General features: G+C 41.6%; 1 protein-coding gene across 8 annotated transcripts in view; it reads left to right on the forward strand.

Annotated features, from left to right (window-relative positions):
• Map9 (microtubule associated protein 9) overlaps window positions 1-22,972 on the forward strand; it is a 66,044-nt gene that overhangs the window by 29,792 nt on the left and 13,280 nt on the right. The window contains exons 1-8 of one of the 8 annotated variants that reach the window (XM_063260892.1): window positions 4,823-5,337; window positions 6,305-6,453; window positions 9,623-9,704; window positions 9,841-10,158; window positions 12,696-12,922; window positions 18,832-18,931; window positions 21,316-21,587; window positions 22,848-22,918. In XM_063260892.1, the coding sequence (XP_063116962.1) occupies window positions 6,379-6,453; window positions 9,623-9,704; window positions 9,841-10,158; window positions 12,696-12,922; window positions 18,832-18,931; window positions 21,316-21,587; window positions 22,848-22,918 (1,145 nt within the window). In that variant the 5' untranslated portion in view covers window positions 4,823-5,337; window positions 6,305-6,378. Of the gene's footprint in view, window positions 1-4,822; window positions 5,338-5,557; window positions 6,011-6,304; window positions 6,454-9,622; window positions 9,705-9,840; window positions 10,159-12,695; window positions 12,923-18,831; window positions 18,932-21,315; window positions 21,588-22,847; window positions 22,919-22,972 lie in introns of those variants that run through there. The other 7 variants (XM_063260890.1, XM_063260895.1, XM_063260889.1 and 4 more) reach the window with 7 other exon arrangements.

The following is a 22,972-nucleotide window of genomic DNA, read 5'->3' on the forward strand; positions in this document are numbered from 1 at the left end:
AAAGAAATCAAATGCTAGATAAACTCCTTATCTAATAATATTATGCTTTTTTAAATGTAAAGCTCATTAAAAGTAAGGATTCCTTAAAACTTCACAACATAATAAAGGCTGTATCACATCTGTCTGAGACATTTCTAGGCGACAGCAGTATTTTCCAAACCTGCCTGTGTCTCAGTGTTACCATCTCATTCTTGCCTTTCACGCTCACCTCTGGAAACACACCAGTCTCTCACCCCAGCTCTTTATCCCCACTCACTTGTGCTCTCAGTGCAACCAATCATGCTTCAGCTTTGTCCTTCCCACTCAGCTGAGGCTGGTAAAGACTCAACTCTTACAGGAAAAGCTGAGAAGGCAGTGAATGCCTTGATTTACAATGGTGCAGGACTTGCCAACTTCAAATAATTCCACATGGCTGACTTTAAGTCACTACCTTGATGTCTCTGAAAGGTCATTCAGGCGCAAGGGCACACAAGGGACCCTGGAGCAAGTAGAAGCTCCAGCATCCTTCCTATGACCCCCTACTGAGACTCCCTCCCCAGTCACAGCGACCTCCTGAGGATAAATACAGTGGCTTCCCCACTGACCCTCAAGCAACCCTGGTTGCTCCCTTATCAATGGCCTGGCCTCCCATCTTTCTCTGGCAGTTATTTGGTGACCGATGCTACATGCCACTCCTGCCCACAGCTTGAGCGATGTTTCCAAGTTGCGTCCTTCTGAATTCTCATTCCTCAGCCTGCCACACATCCCACTGTCAAAGCCGTCTCAGCGTTAGCAAGACTGACCCTAGCATGGCGCTGCCCACCTTCCCCTTTCCTTTCCCAGCACACGGACCGCGGCTACAGTTCCCATCACATTATTTACACTAATTTTATATGTCTCTCTTCAGTCATCACTTGACATTATGACTGTGTCACTTCTCTCCTGAGCAAATGCCATAGTTTCCTGGGTGACATCTTTCTTATACCTTTCTTCTCCCCTACTCCAGTTCATCTTTCATCTGTTAAAATTGCGTTTTGTAGAACAATCCAGTCATGTCGTTTCCTAGTTTTTTACACTTTCCCAACAGACTAAAATATGACAGGCACAGGTCAACATTAACCGGTCTTCCTTGCCACACATTGCAGACAGTAACAGAGACAGGACATCAACATGAAGTTACCTATCTACTGCTTAGATTTTCCCCTTCCGAGCTCCACAGTCTTATCTGAAAAAAAGCCAAGCATATGAAAATAGATAGTACAGCATTCTATCAACTTCCTACTGCTGCCATCACAGATTACAACATAGAATCATTTACAGCAACACGCTTTATTCTCTTACAGTTGAGGATACCAGGAGTCTAAAACAAGTGAACAGGGCTGTCCTTGCAGGGATTACCTGGGAGAAACTATTTACCCGTAGTTTCCAGCTTCTAAGAGGCTGATCGAATTCCTAATCCTTCCACCCTCTGCTCCCTCTATTCTCATCTCTTTTTTTCTCTTGTTCTGCGAGCCCTTTTAAGGAAGGTTATGATTACACTGGTCCATCCGGATAACCCAGGAGCATCACCCTATTTTGATATCCTTAATTTAATCACACCTGCAAAATCCTTTTTGACAGGCGAGCAGCAGTCCTCAAGCTTTTTAGTATCAGGGACTAGTACTGTGAAAGATGATTTTTTTTCATAGACTCAGCAGCTAGGGATGGTTTCACGATGACAAGAAGAGCATGTGAAGAGCATGAAAAGAAGAGCATCCCTCTCATTTTCGATTCCCAGAAGGGTCTGTCTCCTATGAGAACAGCAGATCCTGCTAGTCTGACAGAAGGTGACACTTGGGCTGTAACATGATCACCAGGGAGGGGCTATAAGTACTGCTGAAGCTTTGGTGGTATGCCCCTCACCTCCCCGCTGTCTGGCCTCATTGGAGACCCCTGATGTGAGTAACACATACCAGGTTCTAGACATTAGGGTATGTTTCCCAGGGTGCCTATGGCAAGGGTTAGTTAACAGCTCCCTCTTATTGGCTCTAGGTCAACATATCTGGGTCCAAATCTAGATTTTATTAATGCCTAAAATATCTTAAGAAAATTATTTTTTTCTGAAACTTTATTTTCTTGTTAAATGTGGTTGTAGAAGTACAAATTTCACAAGGCTTTATGCAGACTAAATTAGTTTTTTTAAAACTTGTAACAAATCCAATACTGTTAGCAATATACACATAGAAGTAGTCTCCATCCAAATTGTATGTCTAACTAGAACAACATCTTGAAGGGCTTCTGAGCACATTAACAAAACCGATTTGCTCAGAATCTCAAGTTCGTATTTAGAAGGAATGTGTATGTACAAGGAATGTGTATGTACAACGTATGTACAAGGAATCATATTTCTTTTCCTGTATAATAATTCAATTTTCTCTAAGTTAACCAAAAAATTCATACAAATACATTTGATTTGTGAATCTACATTTCTTTTAAAAAAATTGGAGATTCTCAGAAGAATAATGAAATTTCTTGGGAATAGCTGAACATTACTAAGCTGGATGTATTCAAGGTAGTTGAAGCAGACAAACATGATGACTACACTGGAAAATTTGGAATGATGATCTTGGGTCATAATGGTTAATGACAAGAGTGGTATGATTCAGTGTGGAACAGACAGTTGCAGAGCAGGTACTTGAGGCAACATTTGCATGAGAGGTTGGTGGCCTCCAGCCAAGCCAGAGGCTCTGATGATCTTTTGTGAGAGTCTGTCTCGGGCAAGCATGTGTAAGAAGTCTTCTTTCATAACTTCCAGGCTTTCTCTATTAACATTTTTTTTAGGTTCCATTTGGTTCTGACAGCTTTCCCATTTTCTTTCAGAGTGATGATGTTTATTTCCCTTACTTGTAAGAAACTATGTTTTTTAGCCAGTATAGCTGAAGATGGTTTCGGAGATTTCCTTGAGATTCTAATACTTTCCTTCTATAAGTCCGTTCTTGACAGAAGTCTCACACGTTAGCAGTGGCCACTGTACTTGTACCTGGAATCTAATTCTCTTCTGGCATGGGCATTCGGTGCTTAACAAGTGCAGTGTTTATCAACTGACAACTATTGAGATTTGCTTTTTGTAGTGTGCTTCTCAAAATGCTGCTTAGGTACATCATTTATTCAACCAGAGCAGGACATGAGTACAAGATCTTTTATCTCTAATTTTCATCTGTGTGCTGCCAACCACAGGACTACAAACAACTGGATGCTAAGGGAAAATGGGAAGCTTTGGGAGAAGCATCTAGTTACTGCTCAGTGGGGAACTGGGTCTCCTCACTCCCCTCTGTTGCTCACTAGGAACACACCCCGAGCACTGTCCTCTCTTGATTGCTAGCTAATCCTGGCACCATGGTCAGGCACTGAAGCCTGTTAGGAGATAGGACCTATGTTCACAATGTTTTTCACTGCTTAGAAATCCCCGGGTTCAGTATTCAAGAACAAAACAAACAAACAATAACAAACTACAGCACCTCTATAGTTCTGACCGTTTCTTCTTAAACTCCTTGATCACTTTCTCTGTGTAAACCTTCTAATGTCTCCAGGGAGAACTTTTTTGCTTTCTCTTGATGCTGTACCTTTTCCGGTAGGGAACAAGAACACATTGAGTAGGTAGTGTCATGACATGTTTGCCAGACTCCCAGCCATCTGGAGCCTGGAAAAGCCCCAGGCACAGACCAATCTGTTTCACCTTTGTACTCTTAATATCTGGCCCAGGATATATCATTTAGATGAGCGCACTAAATGAGTGAATGAGTCGATGACTACAAGACTTAGAAATGAGATACATTAAAAGAAATATAAAAGGAAATAAATATGAAGAAAACATCGCACAAGGTACGAAATTTTATATGTTGCAGTGGTTTAATTTTTTTAAAAGTTAGTATCTGAACTTTTTGGAACGTTTTAAAAATTATTTTTCAAATTAAAGTACTATTAGTTTTATGAATTCACTTAATATGTATTGCAAATTAAACAGTATATAAAATAATACCATTGTTCATATATATAACATTACTCCTAATGTACATTAAAGCTTCTTGAAATGTTAACACAACATTTAAGATTCTGCAGCTTAAAACTAAGAATATAGTGGAAAACACTGTACTTTGTGTCCTGGAGAAACTAACCATTGTATTTACCATAACTTTGTATGGCACAGCTTTATAACATCTATTAATTGTTATTATCAATTAATTACTGAAACAAAGTTGAAAACAGTGTGTTCTGTAGAAAACAGAATCTTTTGTTAAGGGCTGTTTGTATTTTTTGAGTTTTTACTTCTTAAATCATGTCATATTATGAAAGTCAAATGGTAAGAAAAAATAAACAGAGCATGTAATTTTGCATGAATGTATTTCAACATGAGCAAATAAGTACTCAAATACCAGGGGACCGCAGACATGACCCCGGAAGAAGCCCGATCATTCAGCCCGTTGATGGTTAGCAACTCGCAAGGCGCAGGTGCAGAAAACCGGAAACCGCTCCTTTATCCGCACAGTCACCAAGAATGTCTTAAACAGCCTAATTAAGCAACTATTGGTAAAAGAGCGAAATTTTTACAAAGGAGTGTTGCAAATGTTATTAAACAGCATTGTTGGTTAAACTTTAACATTGTTCGCATAATTTTAACATTTAAAATTTTACACATTGCATTTTACCACACTTATTAAAATCTCCATTTCGGTGTGACTGGCACCTGACTGTTCTGTGGCCCAGTAAAACATTAACGCTGGGCGGAGACACAAAGCCCAGCGCAGGCCAGTCAGCAGCCAGTGACTCCAGCAGGAACACACGGGGTTAAATGAAAGGGAGTTGTGAAGGAGTGCCTGTGCCAGTGCAACGGGAGTGGCTCCGGCTCCTCTCAGCAGCACGCGGCCTGACTAATGGACTGAATGTATGACTTATTGGCTGACGGACGGACGGACTCACAAACTGAATGACTGATTGACGGACTGAAGGACTGATGGACAAAGACAGACTGACTGAGTGACAGACTCACTGACGACTGAAGCCTGACCGATGGACTGATAGACTGATGGACCGAGGGACTGATGGACGGACTGACTCACGACTGAAGGACTGACGGACGGACTGACGGACTGACAGACGGTGTGAAGCACCGTGGTCTCCCGGACACACATCCGGGACACTGCGCCCGGAGGCCGGCTCCGCGGGACACAGCGCGCTCCCAGCATCCCCCTGGATCTCTCCCGCAGACCGCTGGCACTAGTGTCTTCTCTTCTTCAGAAGACAGGGAAGATTCGCAAGGGTCTGTGGCACCCTGGGGTGCAGCTAAGACCCGGGATTCTATGCCGCGTAACGCTGCCAGAGGTACAGACTTTAGCACCGGCTCCGCCCCCTTCACCAGTGGAGCCGCCGGGCCCTCCCTGCCCGGGAGCCAGGGGCGGGCCTTGTTGCCTCGGCAACACCACAAGCGCACAGGCGCCAGTGGGTGACGTCACTTCCTCATTTAGGTGGTTGTCCAGGCGACGCGTTCCCCAAGGGTAGTTTTGGGTACCCAAGAGACAGGGCGGTACGGAAGTCACTTCCTCCCCAGACGCTGTTGCCTAGCAACCGCCTCCCACCTCCGCCTTTGGTCCCGCCCCCGACCGTGCTGAGTGCGGGTTCCGGAGCGCGGCCGGCCGGGGTTGAGACCCCGTGCGGCTTCGGGGTCCGGGCGCCCGCGGCTGCAGAACTTGGGTAGGCGCAGAGCCTGGAGCTGCGAGGACTGAGGACGACGCCTCGCGTCCGGGTTTGGCTTCCTGCACCGGGAAGGCGAGCTCAGCATAGCGCATCCGGAAGCTCCTGCATCCGGCCTGGTTAACAGCCTTAGGAGAAGGGGCTCAGCGAACGGTCGCCGGCCCTTGACTGGAGCCCTATGCGGGCAGCGTGCAGTCGTCGGGGTGCGGGGCGCTCAGAACCTTTACCCAGCGGTCCTCTTCGGGCCTTTGAAGTGCAGAGTGGCTTTTCTGTTAGCTGTGCTATACTTTTGGGGGCGAGACAGGTGAACAATGCGGTGCTCTCTATACATTGGCACTTTGTCCGCTCATTGCGTGCTTTTATTTGCACATCCTTAAAATAGTGCCAAAGCTATTTTAGGATAACGTCCATTTGCATCTGCATTTTTTATGCCTTATTTTTTTTACAAGAACTATATTTAGGTTCTTAGAGGAAGATGTAGCAGTGTCCATGAGACGTTTTTGTTTCATCCCCCTCCCCCGTTTTGGCGCTAAGTGTACTAATAGAAATTTTCAAGCATGCAAAGGAAGTCTGATGATATGTTTTTCGTCTGTTTCAGCCAGCATCACAGGTTGAATGAATTTCTGCAACTACTTATTAACTATTTAATAGAGGTAGAGGGGAAAATACACTATGGCTGACGAAATTTTCAGCACAACTTTGGCATATACGAAGAGTCCAAAAGTTACCAAAAGAACTACTTTCCAGGTAAAATACTGTAATAGCATTTTTTTGAATGATTCTACAATGTAAATTCTGTATTAGTGTCTTAGTAATTTTCTCGTTGAGACAAAGTAACTGGTGCCCAAAGACAAAGGGTTTTGTCTTACAGTTTGTATAGGTTTTAGTCCATAGGCAATGGGCTGTAAGACAGGTTGGCACTGTTGAAGAAAAACTTTATGGCAGGCAGAAGGTTGTAAAGCAGCCAGGGACAACCACAGGTATTTTTATGTTTTAGAATTTATTTAAACTATTTAGGGTGGGTAGCACTCACACCCTTAATCCTAGTACCCTGAGCCTAGTATTGTATCATAAATGTTTTAGCGTTTTGTACTGTAGGTCCAGCCTCCTCTGAAAAAGCCCCACCTATGACTGCTTGACCTCTGCACCCCGCAAAGACGCATGAACATTTCTTTATGTAAAAGGCATTTAGTCTAAGAGTTGCCAAAGTCTTTAGCAGTTTCAGCATTCCTGAAAAGTCTAAGTTTAAAGTCTCTTCTGAAATTTACAGCCCCTGTATAAATGAAAAGAAAGTTAAACACTTTTAACATTTAATGGCACAAGGTAGACATTTGTATTCTAAAGATATAGTTAGGGAAAAATAAATAAAGACAAAATTAGGGAAATAGAAAGGAATGGAACCAAACCAGGTCTAAAATTTAGCAAGGCAGACATTAAGTCTTGCAGTTTTATGCCTAGCATATCAGGCAATCTGTGGCAAGTGGTGAACTCTTAAAAGGGTTTGGAGGTTGTAGCTCTCAAGACTTTTGTCTGGGGCCAGCTTTTTTCTCTTTGTAGTTTTTTCAAGATAATCTATATTTTTGGCCTTTTTAAACTTCTAGAGTCTACTGTACCTTTGGCTTCATACTCAAAGCTTTATACAGTGTTCTCTCAGGGAAATACTGCTTGGCATCCCAAGCATTTTTTTTTTTTTTTTAAATTTGGGTGGAGGCCTTTCTGACCCTATATGCACCTAAAACCAGTACCATGTAAATGACACCAAAGTCTGTTGCCAACTGGAGCAGTAGCCAGGCTCTTTTTGTTTTTTGGGAGTTTGGAGATATAGGAGTCAAGTACCTATGAACTGAATTTTGAGGAATAATTCTTTAGGCTGTGGCCATTCTAGAACATGGTACTCTGGGGGTTTCCTTGTAAAGGAAAGTCTTTCACTTTTGCAATTTTGAGCCTGAAAAGGGTAGAGTCCTGTTGCTTCTTGTGATGTCCTCAGGCCATCTTTTCTATTGTGTTCCTTCTCAGCAATCAGGATTTCCTCTGCTGTATCTTTGTAATCCATAGCCTTACTGGAGCTTCCTTTCTGGCCAAACTCTAAATGTTTTAAATCATTCTGCTGGGCTCTTTTCTTTTGATCACAACATAAATCTGGCTAAAAGCTCCCAGCACAGCAATACCACTGCCTCAACATTCAACTGCCTTGAAATTTCTTCTGCCAGATCAGTCTACTGCCTTTTGTCTCAGTTTGAGGCAAAATCTCTAGACAGAAGCAAAATATAGACAAACTTTCTTCCAAGCTATAATGCACATCATCTGCAATCTAAAAGCCAGTCCTTTTTCCCAGCAGAAACCTCCAGAGCCTGGTCTTTACCAGCAGGATTTCTATCAGTGTTCTGGTCTTCTGAGCTCTGACCAGATTCTCCCATCATGAACAGCCTCAGGCATTGTAGCTCTACTCTTTGAGCTGGCATCTCCGACTCTTTCCTCACTCTACCCTTCTGGCAAACTAGTTTTAAAGACCCTTGAGCCTCATGACCAGGTAATGTCATAGCAGTGACCCCATTTCTGGAACCAGGTTTCTGTTTTAGTTACTCTTCTATCATTGCTGAGATAAAAATGTGTGACACCCAAAGTTTAGGGGAAATGGTTTTTTAGCTCACGGTTTTAAAGTTTTTAGTCTGTATGATCAGCTGACTCTTAGCCCCAGTGGCATTGCAGAGGAGAAACAATTTATGGCCAGCAGAAGGTAGTAAAGCAACAAGGAATAGCCACATCTCTTTTTTATTTAGGGTGGATAGCACTCATACCCTTAATTTTAGTGCCCTTCAACCTGGCATCGCACCATGAATCAGTCCCAGCATCACACACTCTAGATCCAGCCACCTCTGAAAAAGCCCGACTTGTGACTGCAGGAAACTTTGTGGGAATATCTAGACACAAGCCATCACAACTAGGAACTTGGGACTTGGTGATTCCTTAAGGGTTCCTATGTAAAGGTGAAGTAACCTTACATTCCTTTTGAGGATTTGCAAATGATCCCTCTTGTTTGGGCTCCAAGATTACAAATCCTTCTTTATGGTTTTCAGGCTACCAAATTAGCCTGCATACAAAGTTCTTAGTAAGTTAAAAGTTAAAGAGCAGCGTAAAGCAGGGCTTAGTGGCGCCTGCCATAATGCTAATGCTCTGAGAAGCTGAAGTAGGAGGATTATATGTTTGAGTCCAGCCTGGGCAGTTTAGTGACTTAGCAAGACTCCATCTCAATAACTTAAGAAAAGAAAAAGTGAGAGAGGGATGTAGCTCAGCATACAGACCCCAGGTATAGTACCCAATACTATGTACTTACACCTGAACACATAAAAGCAGTTTGAAATTGCCATCATCATATAAGAAGCATTTTCTACTGTACCAAAATAATGTTTAAGTCTTCTTCTGTTGGTATACAATTTTTGAACCCAGCCTCTAAATTTCCATTATTGATGAAAATAATGCAATATGCTTAAGAAATACTAGCTTTGGGCTGGGAACATAGCTCAATGTTGGAATTTGTACTTGGCATGTAGGGAGCCCCACTTCAGTCCCCCACACCCTTACTCAGAGCTCCAGTTTCTTCCAAAATGTTTGTAATAAGTATTTTCGATTGTATCCTCCACATTTGTTACCCTTTACTTCTAATGCTAACCTGCATTTAATACCTGGATACTGACCATCTTCTGCAGTTGAACTGCAGGCCCCTTGAGAAGGGGCCTCGCGGTGACATTCTGCGTCACATTTAATGCCTCAGATGCGTGGTGCAGAGCAGGTGTGGGATTGCCTGTCAGACAGATGAAAGTTTGCAGGCACTTAATAATGAAGTTTTTTTAAAGAATTAATTCTAAACATGAGATCCCTGTTTGCACGGGGATTGATTTTAGTTCTGTCATTTCAGGATGAGCTGATAAGAGCAATCATAGCCCGCTCGGCCAGGCAGAGGAGTTCCGAATACTCAGATGACTTCGAGAGTGATGTTGGTATGTGAGAATGTGGAAAAGTAAATCTCTGGTCATGGTTGTAAATGGGTTTATAGTTCTTTCTAGACTTTAAAATTGATGTAATCTTAAAAGTTTAAAATAAAGTATTGAATATTTTTCCCTACCCATTTTTCAGTTTCCTTAGGTGATCTATCTGATACCTCAGTAGATGAAAATTCAGTTAAGAAAAAAATAAATGATTTTCATATATCAGATGATGAAGAAAAGAATTCTCCACGACCATCTTTTTTGAAAGCCAAGAAATCAAACGGTGACATAAGAGATGAGCCAGAAGTTGCTGTCAAAAACTGTGAAGAAAGGGCACCTGATGTTTGTGAGAATACGGTTGCAGGTTCCTTCTCTGAAATTCAAAATAATGATCTAGAAGTCGAAAAAGAGAGAATTAAAATAAAACCGAAACCCAGAGTTCTTTCAGTCAAAAGCACCTCTTCAGGTAATTGGTTAGATAATATAACATTTCTTGAAAATGTATTTTCAAATAATTATCCCCAAAACACCTCTGGATGGTATCTACTGTGTATCCAAGAAAAGATTTGCCTTTTCAGTTCTGCGGACAGAGGGCAGCAAAGCTGCAGAGAAAGCCCAGGTCTAATGTCCCCTTAACCAGTTCAGCCAGGGGTCTGCGTGGATTTGCTGTGGGGAAGTGGTAGCCTTCAGCCGTGGGTTGCAGAGCTCCAGAACATCCCAGCGCAGGAGCTGAAATTGTTTCTAGAGCGGGAGCTGCAGTGGAGTCCTGTCTAGTGCCTTCATGCTGGAGAGAGTAAAATAGTCATTTCTAGGGCTTAAGTTGTGGCTGAAGGGCTGGAGAGCTTCCAGCAAGCTGGAGTCCCCAGGTTCACTCCTGAGCGATGCACACACCCTCAGAAGCCCAGCATTTACTTCCAGACCAATCCTTCGCCTCTGTGCATTTGAAGGGAGCCAGTTTTGTTGCTGTTGTTGCTTATTGACACTTCTAGGCTCTTTTTTGAAAAGTAGTCTTCTACTGCATGGGGAAATCTGCTAAAGTTTGATTTTCTCAGGGCAAATGCCTGATGTGATCAAGGATTACGAGAACTATCCCCACTGTTCCTCTGGACTCCTGGTGAAAGTGGGCTAGAGCACTGGGACCAAGTGGGCTTGGACCAAGCCTCTGCTGGGGACATGCACAGCCTTGTGCGTGCAAGGTGAAGGCCTTGGTGTGTCCCATCCACTTTCTTTCTGGTTTTTAAGGAAATAGTAGTTGGTGCTAACCTCCATAAAATTTCTCTATATTATCAGAAAATACTAGAAGTTTACAGTTTTCATGTTGGATGTCAATATCAAAGAGAACCACTCGAAGGATGTGTCAAAACAAATGCTAGAATAATGTCTAACGTATCAGGAAAACCTCCACCACTACCATTTATGTGCAATTTTGACAAATAGGTTAACCCTGAGGCGGAGGCTAAACCCACTCCACTCTTCCTGCCTTGTCAGGTGGCTTGGAGGATTTATGGAAGTTCGTCTCCATGGCTGTGAAACACTGCCAAACACGAGCACAAAACAGTGCGGCACGGCTCCACATACTTCGAATGCAGTGAGTGGGGCTCCACGCAGAATAAAGAGTGATACCGCGCTTGGTTACTAGGAAAATACCAGCATAGAGCAGCTAAAAATTGACCTGAAACAGGAAACACTATGCAAGTAGAAATTTATGGTAGATAATTAGCCAAATAATAATCCACTTATGAACCCCCCAAAAAATTACAGTGAATTAAAATGAATGAAGAAAATACTGTGTTTTAACCACAAGGTGGCAGAAAGACACCAAGTGCTCTACTTGGGTATCTAATGTCTTTGGTGTAGGAAATGTAAAAATGAATAGGTAGTCTTATACACTTAAATATAAAACAGCTTTTTAAAAATGCATAGACTTTTCTGAGCATTTGATGATACTTCTGGAAGGAGAGTTTGGGTATGAAATACGTGAAGGTCATTCTCAGGTTCTTCAGGTTGGGGAGAAACGCTGAGGCTGGTGGTCTTCAGATGGAACTTGGCATCTGGAATTTGTTAAGTACCTAAATGAATAAGTGAATCTGTGAATGAGTCATTGATGAAGGAGGGAATGTGGTTTATGAGCCAGCCTCGTCTTTCTCAAAATTCCTAGAACTGAGTATTTTTAATGCAGTGATGCACTGCTAGGTAGCAAATAAAGCTTTATAAAAGTATTATTTTACCTTAAATGTTTTCTCTGTTCCTGCTTGTCTTTTATAAAAAAGTTCAACAAGATTCTCATTTTCTAGAACAACCATCATATGACTGTAGAACATACTTTATGGAATAACAACTGTGAAAATGCTTTACTTATTATGTTTCGTTTTTTGGTGGCGGGATTTCACCTGGGGTCTCCTGCATGCTCTCTCACCGAGGCTTACCCCTGCCCTCACTGAAATTTTAATAACTGCTGGGGCATCTTCCGAACTCGAGGAGTGATAACTCCCTAGTCGCGTGTCTCCTCCCACAAGCCAGTGTGGTCCTCTTCATACTGACAGCAGCACTTACCTCTCACAAGTTTGTGTGTCATCTCCCTTCCTGGAGCAGGACCACTGTCACACTGTAATTTGGAGACCACTAGTGTTTCCAGGGCCTGGTGTTGGGGACTCAATCAAGGTGTGTTGCATGGATCTCCTCATTTTATAGAGGCAAGGTTGGGCTTCATTTTATGTTTTAAAAAATGCTATGAAAACTCTGAGAGTTCATAAAGTTAGAGAAATAACTTCAAATAAAACCAGTATATACTGACTGCTTTCACGGTGGCAGCACCCTTTTTAAAAGTTGGAGTGTGAACCATCCCTTGCTTGTGCCGTGCTAGGTCTTGTAGATCATGGTTGTGGCTTAATCTGGTCCTCTAGGGCCAAGGACCAAGACTAGTGAACCCTGTTATGGCAGGGTAGGCCAGCGTCTGTTTTTTGTAAAAATCAGCTTAAAGTATTTGTGTATGTTTGTTTGCAGCAGAAACTAGCAGCAGTCTTGAAGCAGACAGACACTTTAGGCCTTCACCTCGGCCAAGAAGTTTGTTAAGAAAGAGCAGCCACGTAGAGGAGAAGGAAGAATCAGGAGAAGAGAAGGAAACTGCCCTCCGTGAGGACGTGGATCATGCACCTTCCTCCCTTCCCGAGCTGGGTGTCAGACAGCTGGAAGCTGAGAAAGACACATCCTCTGCAGACCTTGGTCTTGAGGTGGGCTGTTGCCAAGTTGTTGAATTGTGATCTTAAATTCAGGCCTCTGTATTCCAGTGAGTCTAAAATGCCATCAGTTGTGAATTTTAGCATATTGTAAGTACCACGTAGCTGGTACCATGTCAGCTGTTACCTACCAGTAATTGCAAGTCTCACCCACTTTCAGCAGAAGTTAAATGTCAAAATTATTTTTGTACTTCTGGATCTAAATCATACTGCCTTATATTTTTATGTATTTTATTTTTATGTATTTTAGAATTATACACTTTCTGGCTAAGGAAAATATAGTTACTGTCACTGATTTGATTCAGTCCACTCACCAAATGTGTATTGAGCATTCCTGGCCCCCCTTTTTCTGTGGGGTGTGCCACAGTGGGGTGAAATGTGACCCTCCATATTTTTCATCAGTTGCATTTGTCTCTTGTCTCTGTGTAGGAAGCAAACTCCCACCTCGCATTGTAGAAGGAAAAGTGGGGAAGACTGTCCTTCCCTTACAATGTGCTTGGGAGCAGAAACTCCGCACCTCCTATGCAAGCTTCTCTAGTTTTCTCTGTGTGTGTAAAATGTGCTCCCCAGAGGTGACACAGAAGGACAGAAGGGAGCTGCTCTGTACTGACTGAGCGAATGACACCTTCCACTTCAGACCTGCAGTGTCAGCAAGCACGACAGGCCAGTGATTCAAATCCCGTTCTGTAGTCCATCTGCACCAGTAAAGCTGACAATCTGATGTGTATCTGACCCCTCTGTGCTAGTTCTTAATTTGTTCTGGAAAGCCAAAAAAAGGGACCAAGGCCATTATTTTATATTCAGTGTACTTATCTGGTCAGTTGAATATTATGTTAGTTTCCTGCAGCTGCTGCAGCCAGTTGCCACAAACCAGGAGACCTCCCACAACAAAAATTGATTCCTTAGCTGTGAACACCGGAAGTCCTAAGTCAGGCCTCAGATCTGCAGGGTTGTGTTCCCTCAAAAGTCTTCAGGGAAGAATCTCCTTCACTTTGAGAGGTTGCAGCAAATCTTGGCATCATCCCCTGGCTTCCAGCTGCATCCTCCAATCCATGCCTTCATCGCCCCTTGAGCTTCGTGTTTCTTTGGTGCCTCTTTCTCTAAAAACAATGCTGTTAGATTCAGAATCTGTCCTCATCCATGCCTTCGTCTTAACAAATTATCTCTGTAAACACTTTTCTCCAAATAAGATGCCCCTTAGTTTGGGGGAACACTATCAAACAGGAATAGAAACCTAACCTTAAGTACTACTTTCTAGCATTTTTATGTTCTTTCTTTCAAAAACTATTCCCAATTTTTTAAAAAAATGACATCATTCCATGACAAAGATTTAATAAAAGCACAGCTAACCACAGTCAGTCCTGCCTCCTAACAGGAAGTCTGCTGTGCTATTTGAAACCTTTTCCTGCATGGTATCACCATGCTTGTCTGTTCACATTCAGGTTTTTGGTTGTGCTCTCGCTTTGTCTCCTAGCAGTAGGTTGTGAAGTGTTTCCATGTCACTGGGGCATCTGGAGACTACATGCACGTGAATGTCTGTATCACCACCCGGGATGTAGCTCTGTTATCTTAATTCTGGAAACTTCTGTTTCAACCATCTAAATATTCTATAGTCTTCATTATACAAGTCTTCTTTATGGCCCGTCCTCAGAATCTTCCTTAAATCTTCTATCTCTGGGATTGCCCATCCAGCTTCTGTTCTCTTCTGGGTTATGAGCTTTGGCTCTCACTGGTCTGTCCCGTCTTTATTCAGCCGTGCTCTCCTGACTCTGCACCTCCTCTTACTGCCTTGCAGCCCATCAGACACCTCTCTGTCCGCCTAACAAAATACCCAAGATAATCATCTTAGAAGGAAGAAACTGTTATTTCCACTTGTGGTCTTGAGGTTCCTATCTGTGCTTCCTTAGCCCTTTTGCTAAATTGTGGGAGGGTGTGGTGGAGGAGGACTGCTTACCTCGTGATGGCCTGGAAGCAAAGAGAGAGAAAGGAGGGTGCCGAGGTATCACTGCTCCCTCCAAGGGCAAGCCTGCCTTCATCCCACTAGGCCGGTGTCATGGCAAACACCATGGGCAGGGCAGCCTTTACCTCATGGCCCTTTGGGCTCATTTAAGGTCCAAGCCATAGCACCGTCCTGCAAAGCCAGCTACAGAGAGGATGAGTTGCAGTCCTTCCTCCTGCCTCTCAGCTCACCTCTGAGCATGGGATGGGACTTGTGTATATGACTGATGCATAAATTAACCTGACCTAGTATTACTAAGATAAATTCTGCTTGAGCAAGACAAATTGGGATTCAGTTTGGTAATTTTTTTAAGACTTCTGGGTATATACTTATGAAGGCTGTTTTTCCTGAAAATGTTATCATCAAACATGTACAGATGAGTTAGAGAATATGCTTTCTTCTTTATTTTATGAAAGGAAAATATGTCATTAAAAGTTCATCACATATTCCTTAAAAGAGAAGAATCACCTGTGAAATTCTCCAGGCTTGAAATTTCTAGATATTTTTGATACTCAGATTTTCTTTTCATCCATTTGATAATTTGTGTTTTAGAACTTTGTTCATTTCATCAAAGAAGTCAAATTTATTAAACAGTGTTGTGTGCTAGGGATCTAGCTCAGCATCACAGGACCTGCTTGGCAAATGTGAGGTCCTAAGTTCAATTTCTGGTACAAAAAAAAAAAAAAAAAAAACCACTGTTGTTCATGATATTCCCCCAACCTTTTGATGACCATAAAATTATCATAACATGATTTCCTTTATCTCTAATACATATAATTTGCTTTTTGTCTTTTTTATTCAATCTTGATAGGTGCCACTTAGTTTCTTAAACTTTTCAAAAGTGTAACTTTGGCTTTGCTAATTTTTCTTCTATTATTTGTGTGTAGTATCACTAATTTCAATGTTTATTATTTCCTTTTACTTTCTTGGGATTTGATTTGCTTATCTTTAAGTTGAAAATTTTCACTTTGATTGTGAGTCTTTTTTCCTCTATTAAAACTGTGAAAGCTATACACTTCCTTCTCTGGTCTGTTACAAGCCCCAAGTTTTAAATGCCTTTAATAATCATGATCATTTCTTTAATTACATTTTCCAATTTACTATGTATTCCCTTTTTTTTTGACCAATTGGTTATTTTGTGATAATGAAATGTAATTACAATGTTTGAGTCTTCTCTAGATTTACTTTTACTATTGATTATAATTTAGTTTTATCATAGTCCAAGAAATACTTATGATTTCAGATTTTTAAGAATACTTAGTGTGACCTGTGAAAGCTCCATTTGCCCAGGCAAAGTACACTTGTTCTTCTGTATACTTGCCATTTCACTCGCCTTGTCAGGGCAGTTATGGTATTAGACACATCTTCTCCAGCCTTACTGATGTTTTGGAGTTGGTTTATCAGCTGTCAACTTAGGAAAGTTAAAATATTCAGTTAAGTCTGGAGTTTTGTTTGTAATTCCTTTTAGTTCTATCAATCTTTTATAGCTTTGTTGCTAGGCACATACACGTATATTATTATTATTATTACTGTCTTTTAGCAATGAAAAATATCTGACCTTCTGTTTGTATTTATTTTGCAGTTCATTTTATTTGATACTTCATCTAGCCTAGGACTAGTGTTTACATAATATATATTCTATCTTTTTCCTTTCAAACAACTTAGGTCTTTGCCTTTAAATGAATTAATTCCATATGGCAACAGTTTTGTGTCCCTTTTAATCAAATCTGATAATTCACCCTTTGTAATTCTGGTGTGTAATCCACTTATGATTGATTGACTTGTGCTGCTCATCCCAAGGATGCTCCTCTGCTTCCCCAGGTCATTTTTAAATTTTTTTATTTTGAGACACAGTCTCAATAACTTTCCTGAACCTTGTAATCCCCTCTGCCTCAGCCTCCTGAAGGTGAAATTATGCATATGAGCTACTGTACCTGGTTGGATTTTCTTTTAATGTAAATACTTTGACATTCATTGGCTGTTTGTTTTCTGTTTTATCTCCTTCGTTGTACTGTTCCATTGTTACTTCATTCCTGCCCTTTTTTTTGAGATTAATTATTTGTATTTTACATTTTCATTTTGATTTCATTATTGATTTTTTTTAACTCTCAGTGTTTCCATTATATTTTTAATACTTGTTCTGTGGGTTACAACATTGCATCTATAAAAGATCACAGTTGAGTTGTGCTTTTTGTATTTTACATTTAGCAATAAATTCTTGCAGCAGTTTAGTTGCCTATACTCCTTCATTTATTGTAATATCATTGTCATATATTTTTGGTGTGCTTAGGATATAATCCCCACAAATATAGTATTATAATTTTTCTTTAAAGAGTTTTTTAACTCTTTGTCTAAGATTTTAAAGAATTAAAAAATTATATTTTTCTTAAAGATACATGTGTACAGTATCCTTCCTGTAGATGATTTTGTCCCTTCAGATTTTTTTCTTGTCTGTTTGTTTGTTTTTTTGTCTTCATGAGAAAGAGTCTCACCATGTAGGTAACATTGTAGCCCAGGCTGACCTTGAACTCACAATTCCTGAGATTTCCTTTCAGTTTTATGCACTTATTTTTTGTTCTTTTCTTATAATGCAAGTTCGTCAGTAATGAATTTTCTCAGTCTTTGCTTATCTAAAAGTATTTCTTTTTCTTCATTTCTGAAGGATTAACCCTTAGTTCTTGTAGGTTTCCATTGTTTCTGGTTTCTTGTTTCCATCAAGAGATCAGTAGTCACAGGATTTATTATTCTCCTGTGTATAATGTGTTAATTTCTTCTGCCTGCTTAAAGAATGTTTTTCAGCATCTCTTTTTGTTTGAGTTGTAGCACTTTGAGTACAAAGTTGGTTCCCCCATCCTTATTCTGCTTGGGGTCAGGGGAGCTTTCTCTAAGATGATACCTTCCCTCCATGAACAGAGGAAGCTTCTGGATTTTTATTTTACTTAATTTTTTTATACCTCTCCTTTTGGAATTCCAAATATCCATACATTGATATGTCACCGATCATTGCAGTTTTATTCATGTTCCTTTGATCTTTATTCTCTTTTGTGTTTCAAGTAGGATAATTTATATTGCTGTCTTCCCGTGCCTTGGCCTTTCTGATCTCCAGTCTACAACTGTGAAGTCTACCTAGTGAAATTTTATTTCTGTCATGATAGTATTTAACTGTAGAATCTCCACTGGTATTTTTTGTGCCTTGCCTCTGATCAGATCCCCTTCTGTTCAGCCGTTGTGTGCATGTTTTCTTTGTCACACTTGAACAGGTTTACAGGGATGACTTTAAAGTCCTGTTTTTTGAAACTGTCACATCTGCGTCATCTGTGGTTGGTTCCTGTTGACTGTTGCTTGTTTTTGTTGTTGTTTTCCAGAGTGTGAGTCATCTGCTCCTGTTCCTTCCCTCCTCAGTGACATTTGATTGCATGCAGGATGTTACAAATGATAGGAGCATTCTGAAGTCTCTTCTGTGCCTCCACATGTTTTCTAACAGTCAGGCAATGTGGTTGGACGTAGATTTCCGGCTCTGTCTCCCCAGCCACGCGTGTCAACTTGAATCTCTGCTTATTTCTTTCAGTTTTTGGTTTCTGTGGTTTCACAGGATCCTCTCAGCATTCTTTTTTACTTCTAAACATGCTAACATTTCTTTGAGCCCAGCATTGCAAGTGTGTTTCCTAGGCAGAGATTGCTCTAAAATTGAGATGATGGGTAAAGAACTAAAATACCTCTTTCAGGAACCCCATTTAGACATCAGGGCTCAGATGTGCACACAGCAGCCTCCAGGGGCTTAGGCCTCTTGTGTCTCAGCAGCTGACTAATACTATGCAGACTGCACAGTTTAGAGATGGTTTTCATAATGCTATTGCTGTACAAATCTTGAGAACTAAATTTCCATGGTAAATTCGTTTTTTAGCAACAGGATCCCTTGTTTAGAAGCCCGTCATCATCACCCCTTGAAGAAAGCCTTGGAAGCTGCCTTCCGCCAGGACCCGAGGAGGAGACACTCAGAACAGGTGTTTATATCTAATTCCTATGATTTTCTGTGAATGCTGTGTTGCTTAGAACCATGTTTGTAAGCGAAATGATACTTGATACAGCAACAGGGAAAATATATTTCTTTGCTTCAGTTTCAATCCTGACTGATCAGTACTGTGTGACTTTAGAGGCAGAATGATATCTTTTACTACCTCAGTTTCCCCCTTTGTAAGTAAGTTAACCTATGAAATGGCAGTCGTGAAAGTTTAAGTGGTGCGGTCCTTTTTAGCCACAGGACAAGTGCAGAGCCAGGTGAGTAAGCATTCAGGTGCACTGTGACTGCTTCCGTGTTGTGCAGTAGTCTCCGCAGTGCAGTGTACTATCTCGGTGGACCTCAGTCCAGATACAACTACATGTGCAAAGTAACACACCCCTCTGACCCACTGAGGGGTTTTTAAAATGAAGGTAATAAGAATATCCAGCCGCAAGGGCAGTTCCGAGCCTTGAAAGAATACACAGCAGAACACTTGGAAGAGTGCCGCGGTGAGCATGTGGTAAACGCAAGGTGCGCGTGGTTAATGGTTCTTAGTGCTGTAACGACAGAAGCTAACCTGCATGGTCATTTCTGGGATTCAGGTGTACCACAGACATGCACTAGGTGCTTGCTGTGTGGTACAAGCTTCTCATTTTGCAGCTGGGAAAAGCTAAAGTACAGAGGTGCTGGGCACCATGCCCAGGGCCAGCCACGAAGCTGCAGTCTGCATATGTGGCTCCAGAGTCCTTGTTATTTCCATGGAGTAAATTGATTAACAGTGCCAAACGGCCCAGTACTGAACTGCACTGGGCTGCTCCCCAAATTGACTATGTAACCGCAGGAATAAGATGACTTTGAAAGTACTGACCTCAGACAAAGACAAATCCATGGCCAAAACAAAGCAACAACACTAGGGCATGGTGACAAAGGTCTGCACTGGGTCCCAGAGCAGGCCCTGTAGTGAGGAGCATTAGTGTTCATGGAGAGTGCAGGTTTATTTCTGCTGTGCATCAGAGGATAGCGGGATCCTAATAACAGCAGCAACTGCATAGAAGCGAAATGGGGTCACTGACCGGTTAAGTGCTGGGCCGGAAGACCACACAGTCTCATGCGCCACCAGCTGAAAATGCCTGGCCCCTAACTTTGTCCCCTATGTGCAGTTACAGTAATTCTCAGTTCTCCCTGCATCTGCTCCTGTACTGCTAATCACTGGAGTAGCATGCAAATGCTTGCTTTCCCCTTCACAGCCAGGCTCCAGCTAAGAACATATACTCTGTTTCCCCAAAAGTAAGACCTATCTGGAATGCTCATATGCTTGTAATATAAGCCCTACCCCAAAAATAAGCCCCAGTGGAAGATCATGAGCCAGACTAACATATTTAGTATGTCTGCTGTGACATACAGCAGACATATTGAAATATAAAATAATAATATATAAATAAATATTGACATAATAAATGATAATATAAATTACAGCATAATTCAATATTTGTAAATACCACAAAGGGCACCTCTAGAAGAAAGGGTAAAGGCCTATGTAAAGAGACGAGCTTGAGACTTACTGCTGCATGACCAATTAGAGCACAGACACATTGAGACTTACTTCCAAATGACCAGTCAGAGCACAGACACATTGAGACGTACTTCCAAATGACCAATCAGAGCACAGACCTGTTGAGACTTACTTCTGAATGACCAGTCAGAGCACAGACATGTTGAGACTTACTTCCAAATGACCAATCAGAGGACAGACACATTGCATGGATACCACGTACACTTCATAATCAGTAGAGGCCATGGTGTCTAACATGAATCTTTTTAACTCAACATCGCATGTATTATATACCCCACGCACTTCATGCTCTTATGTGAAATAAGCATTTTCTGAATTTTGGTGCCTGTAACTTTTCATCACTTTTGTTGCCACTTCTCATAAGTCTTCAGTTAACACCAGATTTAATGATAGATTTAAAGAGAATAAATGTAGAATGTTATGCATTAAAAAAAATGAAAAATCCTCTGAAAATAACCCCTATTGTGTCTTTAGAGCCGAAGTTAATATAAGACTCAGGCTTAGTTTTAGGAAAACATGGTAGGTTTTAGTATTAAATAAATATCGCCATCCGGTTATTTGATTATACCTCAGCAGGCCTCTGGTATGCTTTTTTTTGGAGTAGTTACTCCATTTTAATTATTAAAGTGTTTTTTAAAATAATTAGTTTTCCCAAATGCTTCATTGAATAACCATTTTTACTTTCATAGATCACATTTGAGAAAAACAATTTTAATATGTTTTTCATCCTACTTTACTTTGCAATAAAAAAGATCATAGTCTTCATTTAAAGTAAATTAACTTGTTTTCTAGCTTATTAATTGAGAAGGTTTTAGTGCTGATATTCTTTCTCAAAATAGATCAGAATGGAGAAGTCACTGAAAACTGTAATTCCTGTAAATTAAATGAAAATGAAGAAAAAGCAGTTTTGATAGACTGTGTTGCTCCTGAAATTGAAAAACCCAATGAAAGGGAGGTAGCCATTGATGATCTTGAAGAAGGCAAGGAGAAGGACGGGCCAGGGCTGGAAGAGGACTTCCCAGCTGCTCCCCGGCCGCTGAAATCTCCCAGGACTGTCGGGCCGACCAGCACAACGGCACCTGCACAGGTATTTCTGCAAACTCACGTCTTCACAGTGAGCTTACACCTTGAGATAGAACTTTACAGTAGTTTAGTTTTCATGTTATGTATTTTTACATTGCCTGTGGAAATCTCATCTTTTGATCATGTTATTACATTGTGAAGTCAGTAGGAAAATTTGCAGCAAATAAAACCGAGTATTGCCTGAAGCATGTAATCAAAAGTTATACCTGTAAAGATAGGTTTCTGTGGGACTTCAGATCATAAAAATACAGCTGTGTAGACCAATTTCTGAGGTTTTGAGTTAGTGAGATTTTAATGTAACTTTAGGAGATTTTAATGAAAATCGTTAAGGAATGTTTGTCAGTGTCCATAAACAGGTGGACAGGATCTTTCCTAGAAAGATTATAACTGTAAACCTGAGGAACAGATTTGCATGTGTAGGACTGCTTGTACCAGAGTTAGATTGTACCAGGGTACTTCACCTTTAAAATTTATGCCATAGCATGTTTCATCTCTGTTTTTCTTGAATGTAGCACTTACCTCTTGCAGGTTAGCTCATAGCTTTTTTATTACTAGGGAAAGTGAACAGTGGTAGCTGGAAACTGGCGGTTGAGCAGGGCTTTCCTAATCCAAACCACAGTTAGGTTTTATCAGAATCGACGGGGAAAGTCACCAAGCCACGTTCCAAGTGCATGGCCCTCAGCTGCTGGCCCTGGAGCAGCACTGCTGTCCGCTCAAGGCTGTGTCTCCCCTCGTTCCCCTCCCAGTAGTTCCCACCTGGCGCTCTTGTGCACAGCAAATGAGGCCTCCTCTGTGGGCTCCTCTACCCTAGAAACCCAAACTCCCCCCACAGCACGCTCCCGGTGTACCTGGCCACATGCGCCCCCACTCTCCCCTCATTCACTGCACTTCAGCACGTTGACCTTGAGGGGTTTATTTCAGAATTCTCCATCCTCCAGCTCATCCTCCTCAGCCCTGCTCCTGCGGCAGTCCCCAGCTGGACTTCATCGTGGTAGCCCCTGCCCCGGCTGCTCTGATCACTGTCACTGTCCCCTGTTTCTCTTCATGACTTGTGTTTAGGTAACTGTGGTCTGAGACCCCTCTTTGACATTTGGTGTCCACCTCGCCAGACCCTCATTCATTGATTTGTCCCCAGGGCCTGCTGTGCTTGGCCCCCTCTGGATAGATAAAGTACTGATTTCTGCACGGCTTGGGCTCTGAGCCCAACTCTCACCACTGACTACTGACGGTGAATAACCTGTCTGTGGAATTTTCTGTTTATTAGAAAACAATCGAAGACAGAAACACGAAGAGTAAAAAGTTGACAACTAACAGAGTCTCCAGTGCCTCTGCCAGGTAATGCAGTTATCGGATCACTCCCTTAGGGGTTTGCGCTCTCAGCAAAACTTT

This window comes from Cavia porcellus, unplaced genomic scaffold, assembly GCF_034190915.1.
Source record: "Cavia porcellus strain 051 isolate PalLab524CR breed Dunkin Hartley unplaced genomic scaffold, mCavPor4.1 scaffold_14, whole genome shotgun sequence".
In the NCBI taxonomy this organism is placed as follows: domain Eukaryota; kingdom Metazoa; phylum Chordata; class Mammalia; order Rodentia; family Caviidae; genus Cavia; species Cavia porcellus.